The 14,800-nt window shown below is 33.6% G+C and overlaps 2 protein-coding genes across 6 annotated transcripts; one reads left to right on the forward strand and one right to left on the reverse strand.

The window, feature by feature from the left end:
• On the forward strand, window positions 1-1,627 carry LOC111891582 (protein FAR-RED IMPAIRED RESPONSE 1). Of its 2 annotated transcripts, none has more exons than XM_023887636.3 (4): window positions 1-140; window positions 504-913; window positions 989-1,206; window positions 1,297-1,627. In XM_023887636.3, exons 1-3 carry the CDS (start codon window positions 92-94, stop codon window positions 1,178-1,180), a joined length of 651 nt encoding a protein of 216 aa, XP_023743404.1. In that variant the 5' UTR covers window positions 1-91; the 3' UTR covers window positions 1,181-1,206; window positions 1,297-1,627. The 2 variants fall into 2 exon arrangements, with proteins under 2 accessions (XP_023743404.1, XP_023743405.1); XM_023887637.3 differs by having other exon boundaries at window positions 1,300-1,627.
• On the reverse strand, window positions 1,549-3,912 carry LOC111891580 (uncharacterized CRM domain-containing protein At3g25440, chloroplastic). 4 transcript variants are annotated; one of them, XM_052763759.1, is made up of 4 exons: window positions 3,616-3,912; window positions 2,908-3,229; window positions 2,411-2,821; window positions 1,549-2,312 (listed from the first exon to the last, which is right to left on the reverse strand). In XM_052763759.1, exons 1-4 carry the CDS (start codon window positions 3,717-3,719, stop codon window positions 1,770-1,772), a joined length of 1,380 nt encoding a protein of 459 aa, XP_052619719.1. In that variant the 5' UTR covers window positions 3,720-3,912; the 3' UTR covers window positions 1,549-1,769. The 4 variants fall into 4 exon arrangements, with proteins under 4 accessions (XP_052619719.1, XP_052619718.1, XP_052619720.1 ...); XM_052763758.1 differs by having other exon boundaries at window positions 2,908-3,232; XM_052763760.1 differs by having other exon boundaries at window positions 2,908-3,207; window positions 3,616-3,910.
• Between the last annotated feature and the right edge of the window lie 10,888 nt (window positions 3,913-14,800).

Below are 14,800 nucleotides of genomic sequence, written 5' to 3' on the forward strand. Positions count from 1 at the left end.
AATAAAACAAAGCGAAATCCTCTGTCGGCCTTCTCTCTGCTTCCTCAAGTCAGTTTAGTTTTTGTTACTGTGAATTTGTCTCTACAAGGCGATGATCGGCGCTCGTATCGGAGATTCATCACAAGATACACTGGAATTAGGTAAACATAATCACTTTCTATTACTAATTTCAAGTGTTTCACTTCACATTAACCTTTTACCCTAACACCCCACTTCATTATTGATTAATCGCCGTCATTCTATATAACATGCATAAATGGACCTATGTTAATCCACTCTTCATCGCAATCAATCTTCTGAACATGATAATTATGTCTAACTAAAGTGTATAACCCCCAATTTGATCCCGGAGTTGCTGTGCATAGATAATGTTCTTACTTAGTCATGTGAGGAATGCATAATTGATTAATCGGCCCTATTTTAAAATCGATTACTGCAACTTGAAGAATATCATCTAATCAAATGTAATCATATAGTTTAAAATGCACATTTTCTGGTGACAGTGGATGTGAATATAGCAGCTGATGGTAGTACTAGTGATGTATCATGTGAAGAAAGGGGTGTTGAAGAACCTTGTGTGGGTATGGAGTTTGAATCTGAGGATGCTGCTAAGAAATTCTATGATGAATATGCACGACATACAGGATTCAAAATGCGTATCGATCAGTGTCGTCGTTCAGAAGTTGATAAAAAAATTATATCTCGCAGACTTTCTTGTAATAAAGAAGGTTATTATACAAAATCCAAGAACCAATTTGGGCATATAAGGAAACAACATACGAGTTCAAGACAAGGTTGCAATGCAATGATGCTTGTGAGAGTAAATAAATTTGGGAAATGGGTTGTGACAAAATTCGAAAAAGACCATACTCATCCATTAGTTTTGTCGACTTGTCTTTCTGTCAACGAAGGGGTAAGTTTGTCATTTCTGTGATGTCATGTCTAAGGGTTCTTGGGAATAATTTATTGGTTGCAATTTACTTGGTAGGATTGTAAAGAAAGGAGAATCCAAGGATTGACTGCAGAGTTGAAGCATCAAGATGGATTAATTAAGTTTTACAGGGAGCATCTATGCATGCTTTTAGGAGAAATTGAGCAGCAGACAGAAGTTTTGTCAACAAAAATCCAAGTTGCTGTTAATAACGTGAGAGAGATAGAAACAAAAGAGCAGAAACAGTAGAAGTAGCTACAGTTGAACCATATAAAGTGAGTTGAAATTCTGTTTTGTATTTCTCATCAAACATTATCAGTCACTTGGATCTTGTTATTTAGTTTTTATACTTTGTTTTTTGTTAGTAGGAACAAAAACATGTAGATGTACAAAATAGAAGTTCAAATTCTACACAAAACCGAGGATGTTGAAGATGATGATACTGCTTTTAGAAGTAATGATCTTTGATGATTGATGCTGATGTCAAATTTTGCCAAAGGAAGGGGATGCATACAAAAAATTGTTTGGATTTTGAGGTTAATAAGAAAAATACGAGAAATGAAGAAAGGTAGTATACTGTATATGTACTCCTTGCATATGGAACTTGTATTAGTTAGTTAGATCAAGAAACCATTCATGGACTTGTTGCAATTTCATGGAAAAATTATACTACATCATTTTATATGTTTAACAATCTATATGATATACAATTAAACGATTAGGGAGTTAAAACACCAAAATGGAAATACTTCATGGCGAAATAGCAACGTTAACAATTGAAACAAAGGCCATCTGACTAATCAACTAAAACAGAAAATCCCATAATAATCCAAACCCATCATCTTCTTCGTTTCTTCAGAAGTGAAGCAGCTCGTAGAACCACTCGATCAACCTCATCAAAATCAAAATCGGGCCCCACATTCTTTTCCTTCTTTGAACCTGCAGATATCCTCCTTAAATGTTCCTCAAAATCTTCTTCATCCACCTTATTTTGAACCTGAAACTTGTCAAATTCATCCAAATAAAGCGGTTTTTCATCCTCATTCTTTATAATCTCTTCATCCGTTTCACAATCTGTCTCAAAAATATCCGACAAATCTTCTGAATCCGAAACAAGTTCCGAACCATTAACACAATCATCATCATCATCATCATCTTCTTCATTGAACTTATTATCATTTTTAGCAACGAGTTCTTTAAGCTTTTGTTTAGCTACATGTTGAAGGTTTGAATGTTGTTGAGGTTCATCAAATTGTGTATTTAGATCGATTTCAGGTTCGTTTTCAGCCTTTGCACGAAGAAGCTCAAGATCCTGTTCAAGTCTTGGAATGTATCTTCTAACTGAACGAAGGGCCTCTCTATATTTTGATTTGTCTAATGCCTGCAAGATAGGTAAAAGGTCAAATGGGGTTGAATCGGGTCGACCCATTTTGATCACCCACACACAAAAAAAAAAAAAAAAAAAAAAAAAAAAAAAACCTTTTTCCTAGGGAGGGTAACCCTAGGGGACATTATCTCTGTAGGTGGCTGTGAATAATTCTTTCCTCTATACATAATAATGGTTTCATCATCTTCCAGAATTTTAAGCACAATTCCTCCGGTTAATCTTGCAAGCTCTACTGCTATCTCCTTCACCTCCTCCCGTGTAAATGTCTTCACAATCACTTGCAGAGTCTCGTGTTTTTTCCAATGCAAATGCATGTTGAGAATCACACCTTGATATACCCCCCTTCTTCCAACTGGCACGTAATTCTTGCTTTTTATGCCCATTTTCAAGAAGTAAAAGTGTTCTTCGGGTGTCAGGATTTCTGGATCGTGGGTTGTTTCTGATGATTCTTTTGGTTCGATCTTCTTCAAAGCTTCAACCAATCGTTCCTCCTTTTTTCGAGCCTAATAATAATAATAATAATAATGTTTGTTATTTGTAGGAAGAGTTTATAATTTGGATGTGTGTATAAACCATAAACAAAGTTTACCTTTCTCAGTTTGAAGAGAATTTTTTCTTCTGATGTCATTCTTTCATAATCTTTCTTCTTCTTGAATCTGAAGAACTTGAGCCATCTTACAACTGCTCTTTTCCCCTTTAACTTTTTCCTCTTTGGTTTAGTTTCAGCTGAACCATTAGCTACAGTCTCGGTTCCATGGCTCAGCGATGGCTCAATAACTTTGAGAACTGTGTCAATAGGAGCTGAATGATACCACACCATACTTCCACCCCCATGGAAGCATCTTTTGGCTCCATGTGATGATATAACAGCTTCTTCATGATGCAGAACCTTGTATATAACATCAGAAAAACTACTACACTATGAGATTAGCAGAAAAATCCTCTAATGGTGAAGAGCTGAAACGAAAAGAAATAGGAGTAGCAAACTTATTCAGTCATGTTTTTATACTGATGAGAATTGAACATGGCTGGTATAACCAGATGAACACAATTACAATCCTCTGGATCTTGATTAAATTCGAATAAGAACAGACAAGTAATTTAAACAAAACTGAAATAACCAAGCTAACTAACTAGCAAAATACTCAATCGTCCCCCTTACGTACCATGATATCTATCAACTGATCAATATCAAACACAGTTACTTCACATTTGAGTTGGAAGCACGCATTTGATGAACAATATAAACTTAATATTGTGGACGATTCGTAATCAGATGCAACGGGAGAGTGTGTACCTGGGCTTGTGAAGAAATTGGCGATATAGAAACGGGGTGAAGATGAGATTCTTCAGCTGTTTCGATTTGCAAAATGTCATTGAAGCTAGAGCTCCTATCATCATTTCATGATTTTTTTTTTCCCTTCAAGTGCTTCCCTTTACGATTGCCTAGGGTTTATGTTGCTTGTTGGGTATTGGGTCGAACGGAGCTTTGAGCCAAAGCTCAAAATTCAAATGCCCCTATAGTTGAAACCTAAACCCTAGTTTTTTCGGTGTGAATTTGCGAGGGTAAACGTTGGTTGAAGCGAATTTCGATTTTCCTTTTACCGAACACAAAGATAAAATTTATGTTAAAATCATGTGGTTTTTGTTAAAAAAAAATTAGTGGTGCGTCAGTGGTCTTATTTTCAATTTTCCTTTCACCTATAACAGAAATAATAGATAGGATTAATTAGAGGTGACAAAAATTGACACGACACGAAACCCGACACGAGATAAACGGGTTTGGGTAAGATATTTCAACCCGTTTAAATAAACGGGTTGACACGACACGACACGAAAATTAAATGGATAAGGTTAGGGTTGAGAATTTCAACTCGAATATGACTTGAAAATGACACGTTTATTTATATGCAAGTTTTTTGAATTATTTAAATAAACTAGAAAGATATAAAACCAAAAGCATAAGTAAAAGAAAACCTTTGAATCGAATTGTTTTGTAATGTTGAAATGACTTAGCTGTCTAGATCAATATTTCATTTCAGTTTTTCCATTCTCTCCCAAACTACTCAGTCTCTTTCACCACTCTCACATCCTCATGACCTTGTCATCCGCCTCCCCAACTCTCACTCTTTTAATTTTGTCATCTAAACTTGCTATGACTTCATCTATTCTGCCTCTAAACAATTAGTTTTTCATTTCCGCCTACCAAACTCCTACTCTTTCAACATACTCAATCTTTTAACCTCACAAGACACGACATATTTCAAGGTATATCCCTAACCCGAAACGAAAATAAACGGGTTGACACGACACGACACGTTAATTAAATGGGTTGGGTTAGGGTCAAGCACTTTTAACCCGTTTAGTGTTTCGACACGACACGAACCCGACACGATTGCCACCTCTAGGATTGATTGAGTTTGGAAAATAGAAAAAGTATTTTTAAATGTTTGGAAAATAGAAAAATTGTTTTTGAAAGTAGTTTTTTACTATTTTAGAAAAAAAATTAAAAAGTCACACACTTTGAGTTTTAATGATGTTTATAACTTGTTTTGAAATAGCCAATCCAAACACTTGAAAAAAATATTTATTAACTTATAGATTCTTGCCAACATATAAGTTACTTCAAACACTTTTTATAAATTCATTGTTGTCGCCACATAAAAATAAATATATTGAGTTAAATAAACAATATTAAACACCTCTTTTATTGAGAGTGAAAACAAAATGATAAAACGAGAAATTTTTTGTTTTTGGGTCAACTTTTGTAACTTAATAGATTAAGAGTGAGAAATGACTTAACAGAGGTGTAGAATGTATCCCCACCTTCGCGTGGATATAAAGATCATAGAAAACAGGTATAAGACGAAGAATATATGAATGTTAGAAGATTGGAAGAAAATGTCCTAAAGCTGAAATAGAATTAGCTAAGGCGTTGCTGTCAAGCAGCCACATCGGCGTAGTGAAGGTCCTTTCATGATACGGTGAGGGTGATGGAGAATGGGTCAAATTCTCATCGTAAGTAGAGGATAATGTACTTTCCCTCTGTGGTATAGTATATGGGTGCCATGACGCGGTGGACAAAGTAGGATGTTATAAGGGGAAGGCACCGCGACTCGACAAGTAATTGACCACAACCAACTTACATGCATCACGATGCGGTAGGAACCTCATCGCGGCGCAGTTACGAGGTTAGAACACGGATTAAATGGAGTTAAGGGTTCATTTCCGATCATTTTCTTTGGGAGATCAATTGGGGAGCTAAGAGGTGGCGATTTTGATGACAATTTTGTGCCAATAGGAGAGAGAGAGAAGGTGGATTGCTAGGGTTATCGTCCTCTCTAAAATAAAGTAAAGACTTCTCCATTTTCTTAAGCTTTGAGATTTAATGATGAATGTGTTGGTTTTGTTAGAATGCTTGGTTAGATCAACCTATAGCTTTAGTATGATGCTATTGAGAGTGTCTAGAAGCCTTTACCAAGCTTTGGAAGTGATTTCCATGGTGAAATCTATCCAATGAGAGTTAGGGTTTGAAACCCTAACGATTAAGGATTATGATTGATGCATTAAGTATTAGATTGTAATGAATTAGGTAGTATGAGATGCTTAATTCATTGGTTGGAATAGGTTAAGAAGTAGAAATTTAGAAGATAGAATTATGATCCACTAAGTGGTCATTTTAAACAAGAGAATCATTAAGATCTTAATACGCTAATACAAGTATTAAGAAACTTGATATGTTGTATTAATAGACCTTGAGCAAAGAAGATGGATCAAGAATGCACCAATGGAATAATGGATCCAAGGGTATTTAGTCTTCACTAACTAACAAGGCGAGTTATAACTGTCACTCTCTATTTAGATTTTGAGTATATGTTATAATCTTTGTATGTATGTTTGTATGTATGTATCCATGTTTATGAATATAAGTTTGAATCATGTATCATATCATGTATGTATATTCAAATTATGTATGAGATCATACGTTTAAAACATGTATCAGAGCATGTACGTATGTTTAGAGTATGATTGAGTAGATGCTAATGATATTATGAGTAATACCTACAAGATGTAGAGAAAGAAAGAGTATATATGCATTATAATCCTATGTATGAATGTATGTATGGTTATATGAGAAGGATATTTGTTAAATACCTAAGAAATGGTAGAAAGAGATGAAATATGATTATATGCATTATAATCATATAAGCGAGTTAATTGTATTGTGTAGAACACCTAAGAGTATGATAAGAAGATAGAGATTAAGTACTTTATGAGTTAAGTACTAGATGATTAGTAAAAGGTCTCTTGATGAGATAAAGAGATAGACTGTCCATTAGGACAAGTGTTATGTAAGACTATGGTGAGAACATAGCATGTGTTAAGGAATTTAAGAAGAGTTGTGTGACATCCACATTTTTACAGCTAAAAAAGACCGTTTTATTTATGCTTATTTTAAAAACAAAGTATTCTTTATATAGCAAAATTTGTCCCGTAAAAGTATTTCCAAAGAAATATTTTTCATTAATTTATTAAAACTTGGGATGTCATAATTGATATGAGAAACATAAACATAAATATTACTGGTCTTACAACATCTAATGTCTTACATTTCCTTTAATCTCTCATCAGATCCAAACATCATATACCTTCATATCGATACTTGTGATACAAAGAAACTGAGTGGGTTAGGTTAGGAAACTTAGTGAATACATAGAGTTTTCAACCCACAATAATATAGTTAATTATATATTTTTCAGCAAACAAATAACTCGGTTACCAATTCTCATTATCCTTACTTCATAATCCTTAAATAATGATCTCGAGGGATCTTTCCTAAAGGATCTTTATCAGTAGCGCTTGTCAATTATTCTTCCTTAAACATCTAGGCACATCAGTACAATAGTACGTACTTTGGGCACAACACATCAATATGATGGTATTTTGGGTAAATACAACAGTAAACACAACAGTATGATGGTACTTGGTCACAACACAGCAAGGCACAACTCATTATTTCACACATCATTTTACTAATTAATATTTTTCCTTAGATGGCTAGACACAATAATACAATAATACTTTGGTCACAACACAACAGTAAACACAACAGTACGATAGTACTTTGGTTATAATAATACAACATGTCACATCTCATTATTTCGAACACCATTTTACTAACTAATATTTTCCCTAGATGACTAAGCACATCAGTACAATAATACTTTGGTCATAGCACAACAATAAACACAACAATACGATAATACTTTGGTTACAACACAACATGTCACATCTCATTATTTCGCACAACCCTTTACTAACTTACCTCAGCATCTCACTTATTATTTTACTCAACCCTTTACTAACCTATCACAACCGCTCATTTATTATTTCACACAGCCCTTCACCACCCAATCATATTTTAAATATAATAATTTCTATAAATAACTATATCATGTTACACAAATATATTAAACACAACTAAACAACACATATAACATTTAAGCATTACAAATACTTATGTGTAAGCAGAAAGTAACTATGCCCTCACTTGTTAAAAGTGGATGACCGGAAAGCTAGGTAGATTAAGTAATGGGTCTTCAAATTAGAAAGCAACAAATGGTGTTTGTGTTTGTTTTCCTTTCGCACAATCATGAAAGTTTTTTCTCTAACATGGTAGTGAAAACATTTTGACTCCTCTTGGATTTCGTGACTTTTTAATATTAATTCTAGTTAATTTTCATTAATTACATGCTTCATGGAAATTATGACTTTAACCAAGGAAATATGCTATGAACTTCTCTAGTTATTTTACTGACTAACAAAAGTCTAGATGATTTAATATTTTAGATCACTATAGCCAAATTAAAATGAACCATAAGGCTTTGCACCATAATGCCTAATAATAATTAACTAAGTATCCATGTGATGAAAGCTAATATCAACCATCTTTCTCTCATTGATTTATATCAAACTCTTTTTCTAGTCGAATTGTAGTTTCCATGTTTTAGTACAACTTAGTTTTCTCAAAAAAATCAAAAGACTAAAATCCTCCATTTTTATTTTTATTGTTGTTTTTTGAGTATTTTTTAAAAGATATTTTATAAAGTTACAAATTGACCAATCTCTATATATTTGATCCCCTTGCCATTATACACTACCTGGTTTGCAATTTCTAGGATTATTTATTTGTTTGTCTCGACAACCACCGGTCCCTTAAAAGACACCTCACCAACCCTTAATATAAAAAGGCTAATAGGCTCAAGTACAGGGATCGCCTCCTCACTCTCTCAATATACATCCCGACTCCTTATAAGAGCTAACTAGACTGCCGGAGCACCCTCCCGGAAGTTACTGACATTGTTTTCTTTTTTTGATTGTGATAGCAGATCCTCATAGTAACTATCATCGCTCCAAGACTGCCCGTAGATCAATTTCACATTAGTAGATGAAGAGTAATATGCCATGTTTTATTTAATATAATGAGTAGATGATGAGTATCATGGTGTGTTTTATTTAATAATGTTAATTAATGTGTCTTTTAACGTGTTAATGTTATGTAATAGTTTTTATCGGTAATCAAAATGTATGCTTTATATTTTATCAATAAATAATGAATATGTGAGTTAGGTGAAAAAATGCTTGGATGGTAAATATGTGTGGAGTGTTAAGGTTTCACTATATACATATTTATTTCCAGCCCTTAGTTATAAATGTCTTCAAAATTTTCTAAAATTCTTGCTAAAATAAAACAATCTTCAACCTCGTATGCTGATAGGTTAAAGGTAAGTATGAAAAGATAGTCGAAAATTCTAATCGTTTTGTACTAAAATTCGTCATGAACACTCTTTACTTCTGGTGCTAGTTGAAAAGCTTTCTTGCTGAAAGTTTGTAGGTTTTTGATCCTTTGAGTTGGGTTTTCGTTGTTTGATAGAATTGCTAATTATACAGGTTCTGCACAAGGCAGTGTAGCAGGCTACCATAGAATGGTGTTTTTGTGTATGTGTATTTATCACTTGGTTATTTAATTTCAAATTTTAAAACAAACACACCTATATAAAATTATCTCCCACTATATTGGTTCTCACTAAAGCCTTTCCCTCTTCTGCTAGATTGGTTCTCATCGAATCCTTTTTTAGTGATCGGTCTCCACCAACAGTTGATCGAATCATTATATTGTCTTGAACAATCGGAGCGTCTTCCATCAGAGCACAACCACTATCTACCAGATACACACATACAAAAGTTGAGACTTTTCGAATATCGTTTTTTTTTTTAATTTTCACGCTCATCAACAATACTATAACATATTGCAATGTTGGATGTTAGAAAGACAACTAATATTAGGTCTATCTTCCAATCTTGTCTTCAAAATTTCCAAATCTAATAAATCAGGGAAATTTAGAACTGACAAACATTCTACACTAGGGTTAATTTGAAAACTGCAATTTCGTAGATGACATCTGCAAAATCTCGTGTGTCATCTGCGAAATCACTTTACTCATATGTCATCTGCTAAATCGATTTACTCATATTTTGTAACACCCCTCACCAGGGTTAATTTGAAAACTTACTTATAAAAAACCATTCATGGTAAATTTCCAAAAAAATCAGAGTTAATGTTTGTAGAAAAACACTTTAGTACCAACTTGTAAACTTAATCAAATTTGAGAATTAGAGAGCTTGTTAATAATTATATATCACAACATGATTCAAGCTCACCACACTTTTCGTGACCATTTTAAGTGTAACGCTCGCAGATTCAAGCTAGACGCTTAAGATATAATAAGTTATCATTATTCATCATGCGAGCAATAAATAAATGATTCTGATAGAAAATTATTTAGGATAAATAATCTTAACCAAAGTTATAGTAGATCTGACAAGGATTCTATACATATAAAGAACTATGAAATCCGACTTCGTATGAAGAAGTTATGCTTCTTTAATGTTTTGCAATTAACTGACATGGCTATGCGTGTCATAAAAAGTGAATCGAAGATAGGTTGCTTACTATCCTAAGTAATCCAAACAAAATTCTTAGTAAGTATAAAAGTGAACTTGTGCATATAGAGAACGTCCAAATCTAATTTCATATGAGGAATTTATGATTTTTAGAAGTTTTAGCGTAGCAGTGTGCGACATAAAAACCAAAATTAAGACCGACTGATTGTTAGGCAAAACAATCTAAACGAGAGTTGAGATCTCGTCAATACCTATCCGTTGATATAAAGATAGTCAAGAACGGAGGTCATATGAGAGAGTTATGATTTTTATACGGACTTTAACAGCCCAAGTCTGTTAAAAATATTACTTTAAAAATAGAGTGAGAAATAGCCGACGAAGATTAAATGAAAGTTGTAGATCTCGTCGATAGCTATGCATGGATATAAAGAACGTCAAAAATGGAGCTTGAATGAGAAAGATACAATTTTCTAAAGTTTTGCGAAAGCGTCACGCACGGGAGGCGTGACGCGCGCTTCTAGAAGGGATCCACATAGGTCCAAAAAAAATTATGCCACATGTCACGTGGAGAGCAGCCGACCAGATCTAGGTGATGACGCATCTCTGGTCTGGGCACGATGTGCCTCCCCAAATGTTGCCATATAAATACGATTTCAAGCCTCATTCTTCCCACACCTCAACTTCCTTCTCTCTAACCTTCTCAGGTCAAAATTCCGAAATTTCTCTATGTTTTAGGATTTTTAGTAAAGCTATGAGGTCCCTGAGAGCCCGAAAATTTGAAGCTATCAAGTCAGAGTTCTGCCTGTAAAATTTTCAGACTTTTGTAAGGAAAATCTCTATAAGTTAAACTACTCTTATATCACTTTCAGTGTAACTTATATTTATATTCATAGTCGAATCTATAAATAAGATTTATCAGTGATTCCATGTCAAAATACTGATTGATCTATTTAAGGGGTGATGTCCAGGCTAGATTTAGTGATGTGTTTAAAGTAAGATTTCCAAACAGTATACTCTATATACCGAACGGACCCTACCTCTGGTATGATCTTACCTAGTTTCTCCTTATCAACTATAGATCAATAAACATCGGGATTATGGAGGAATCTAGACTATCATTAGTCACAAGGAATATAAAACTAAGACTTAGTGACATTCGTACCTAGGTCACATCAAAGGAAAATTCAAGGTGTTAGGCGGAGCGCTGCCAAATTCACTAGCCATCCACTTTTAACAAATGAGTGCATAATTACTTTCATTTTGCACACAAATATGAAGTATTTAGATGATTAAATGCTATATGTGCTTATTATCTATATTATGTGTTAGATGAACCTATATGACATGATTTTACTTGATTTAATTATATAAGTATTTTCCTACTTATAATATGTGTGTGTGTATATATATATATATATATATATATATATATATATATATATATATATATATATATATATATATATATATATATATATCGGGTAGTGATGGGCGATGAGAGATGATTATGAGATGTCATGACTTTTACTTGCGATGTAGTCATCTAACATAGTATAGATGACAACCACTAACTATTCTAGACGGTCCAGTGGAACACTGACAGGTTCACAACCTGTAGGTGATGAGGTACTTGTTCATGCGATATACTCTACCCCTTGCTGACATGTATTGTGGAGGAATCCCAAAGCGGTACTGTCTATGCGATGTTAGCTACGATCCTTAGGATAGGTCCATAGAGATGAATATATAAGAAAACATGGATGTGTCATCGGGTTAATTGTTTGATATGAATTGTATAATTAAAGAATTTAATAGGTTGAAAACCTTATGTACTCATTAGGTTTCCCAACCTAACCCACTCAGTTTCTTTGTATCACAGGTAGCGGTACAAAGGTATATGATGTTTGGATTTGATGAGAGATTCGAGAAAATGTAGGACATTTGTCTAAGATGTTGTAGGGCATGTTAAGGATAATTTATGCTTATGTTTCTATATCAGTTATGACATCCCAAGTTTTTAATAATCAATGAACAAAATCTATTTTGAAATAATTTTATGGGACAAATTCCGCATTTATAAAAAATACATTGTTTTAAAATAAGCGTAAAGAAAAGGTATTTTCGAGCCGAGAAAATGGGGATGTCACATAAGTTAAAGCCAATCCCTAACTCAAGCTAGGGTCTTCCATCTAAAAACACGTCAAAATAAGTTGGGCAATGAATTTTCTTAGTGAGTTACATGAGGTTGGTTTATTAAGAGTAAAGGGATGGCAATCCAACTTACACATAGAACACTTGGGTTTAATAACCCAATCAAAACAAGGGTCTAATATGCCCAAAGATTAACTTTAAGAAATATTATTTTCAAAAGGACACTTAAGTACCACAATTTACATAGAAGGGGTAAACCAAAGTTATAAGATAAATTAAGTGCAAAGCATAAAACTATTCCCACCCGTTGTCAATCTTATAACTGCAACTCACCATCGATATAAAAATACGTAGAGCTAATGAAGGATGAAACCGGTAACATTTTACCTAATAATTGTAGGTCCATCTCGAAACAAATTTGATGGCCATACGTGAAGAGCTCATGATAGAAGGCATCGTCAACTTTTTCACTAACATCCACAAACTAGGCACTATGACCCATCACCCTAGGCCACAAATGGGCAGTGAGCCTTTACTTATGCATGAGAGGATTATCTAGAAATTAATCTAGTCACAAACAAAACCATAAACAATTTTCCTTATGGGTTCACATGAGCACATAGTCACACCCATCCTAGCATAATATACATAAGTATGATACTTAAGTTTTTTTTTCAAGAACATAAGTTTTTTGGTTTTATAATCAAACCAATTTACAAAAATGATATTTTATTAATGCACACATACATAGTATTCAAGTAGTAAGCAAAATTATTTAAGGAAAACTCAACAAAATTCAAAGAGAGGGGATGTGTGTTCCCGGTAACTCACATTAGTCCACAATTTAGCAAACAGTAAGCCACTTATTAAGATCTTAACTCCAAAATGTAAATTTTACAATTTCAAATCATTCCTTATGATAAAATATGAATGTAGGTGATAGGTACATTTTATGCACCTATTTTGCACGTCTATTTCTATATTTTCATTGCATTTTACTTCATAATTCTTGCTTTTTAGTTAATTATTTGGGCACTTGCACATTTTATTCAGAATGACTGCTATTTCACTATTTTTGATTAATTTTGTTGGCATTATGGAGCTTGGAGCATTGGAACTATGAAGGCGAGCTTGGAGCATTGAAGCATGAAGAGAAGATGGACTGGTCATGCCATGGAAGAAAACATGAAGACATAACCCGAGTCATTGCATATCATCATATCAAAGGACTACGTATGAAACACTGGCCTTGTCACAGCGACTCATGTAATGTTTTTCCTTTTTATCACATATTTGAGCAACATGACTCGTGGTGAAGCTAAATCGAATACAGAGCCAAGTCTGAAGATTTTTTGGAGTTTTAGCAAAAAGGCATGACCATGCTAAAAACACATGGTCAAAAATCATAGCCATGCTAAAAACACATGGTAAAAAGGCATGGCCATGCTAAAAACGCGTGGTCTTATGGCAAGAACATGAGCAACTAATAAAATAAGGGAAGTCATCATTTTTCATCAGGGACGGTTTTGGGAGCAACCTAGGACGATTTTGGGAGCTTTTGAAGATTACTAATCATTGCAAACACCTTTGATTTCCATTTGTAAGCATTAAACATTTCTAATTCCATTTTTCTTTTTGGTTGATTTGTTCTTAGCCATGTGTGGATAAGAAACCCTAATTTCTAGTTCTTGTTTAAAAAATGTTGATTGCTTGACTTGTTAAATTATAAGGATTTAATATTTCAAACTTATAAATTTTTTATATCCTTTTAATATTTAGTTGGTTATTTATTTTATATATACTTGTGTTGTGTTTGTTATGGTTTGGTGCAGGAGGATTTATTGTGTGTATTTTGTGTAAGTGTTGGACTGGAGTAATCAAATGGTAAAGATATGGAACACGCGGGTTATACCCGACCTAGTTAAAAGTTAGTGATCCGGTTGATTGTCTAGATGTATAAAGTGATGTTTTGTATGGCAATTGTAGAAGAATACACACACATTCATCTTCATACTGATATTTTCTTTCTCTCATTATTAGGGTTTCTAGTTCTTAATTATTGAGTTTTATATTCTGTTCTTAATCTGTTCATCAAGTTGTGAGTAGATTAGGTGAGTGGTTTGTAGTAAGGATCATTGTAGAGAGAATATAAATTTATGTAGTGAGGTTTTGGATTGTAAGTTTTACTTGAAAACCAATTGGTTCTTAATAAATAAGAGTTGTTGATGTTGTGCAATCTTGTGTGTTAATGTGCTTGTGTTCTTTTGATGGTATTGACTTGAAGTATATGGCTTGATATTTGATTTATGATTCTATTCTTGTGATTATATATGTTCGTGTTTAAACTAGAATCCTTTAACTTGATT

This window comes from Lactuca sativa, chromosome 5, assembly GCF_002870075.4.
Source record: "Lactuca sativa cultivar Salinas chromosome 5, Lsat_Salinas_v11, whole genome shotgun sequence".
Lineage (NCBI taxonomy): Eukaryota > Viridiplantae > Streptophyta > Magnoliopsida > Asterales > Asteraceae > Lactuca > Lactuca sativa.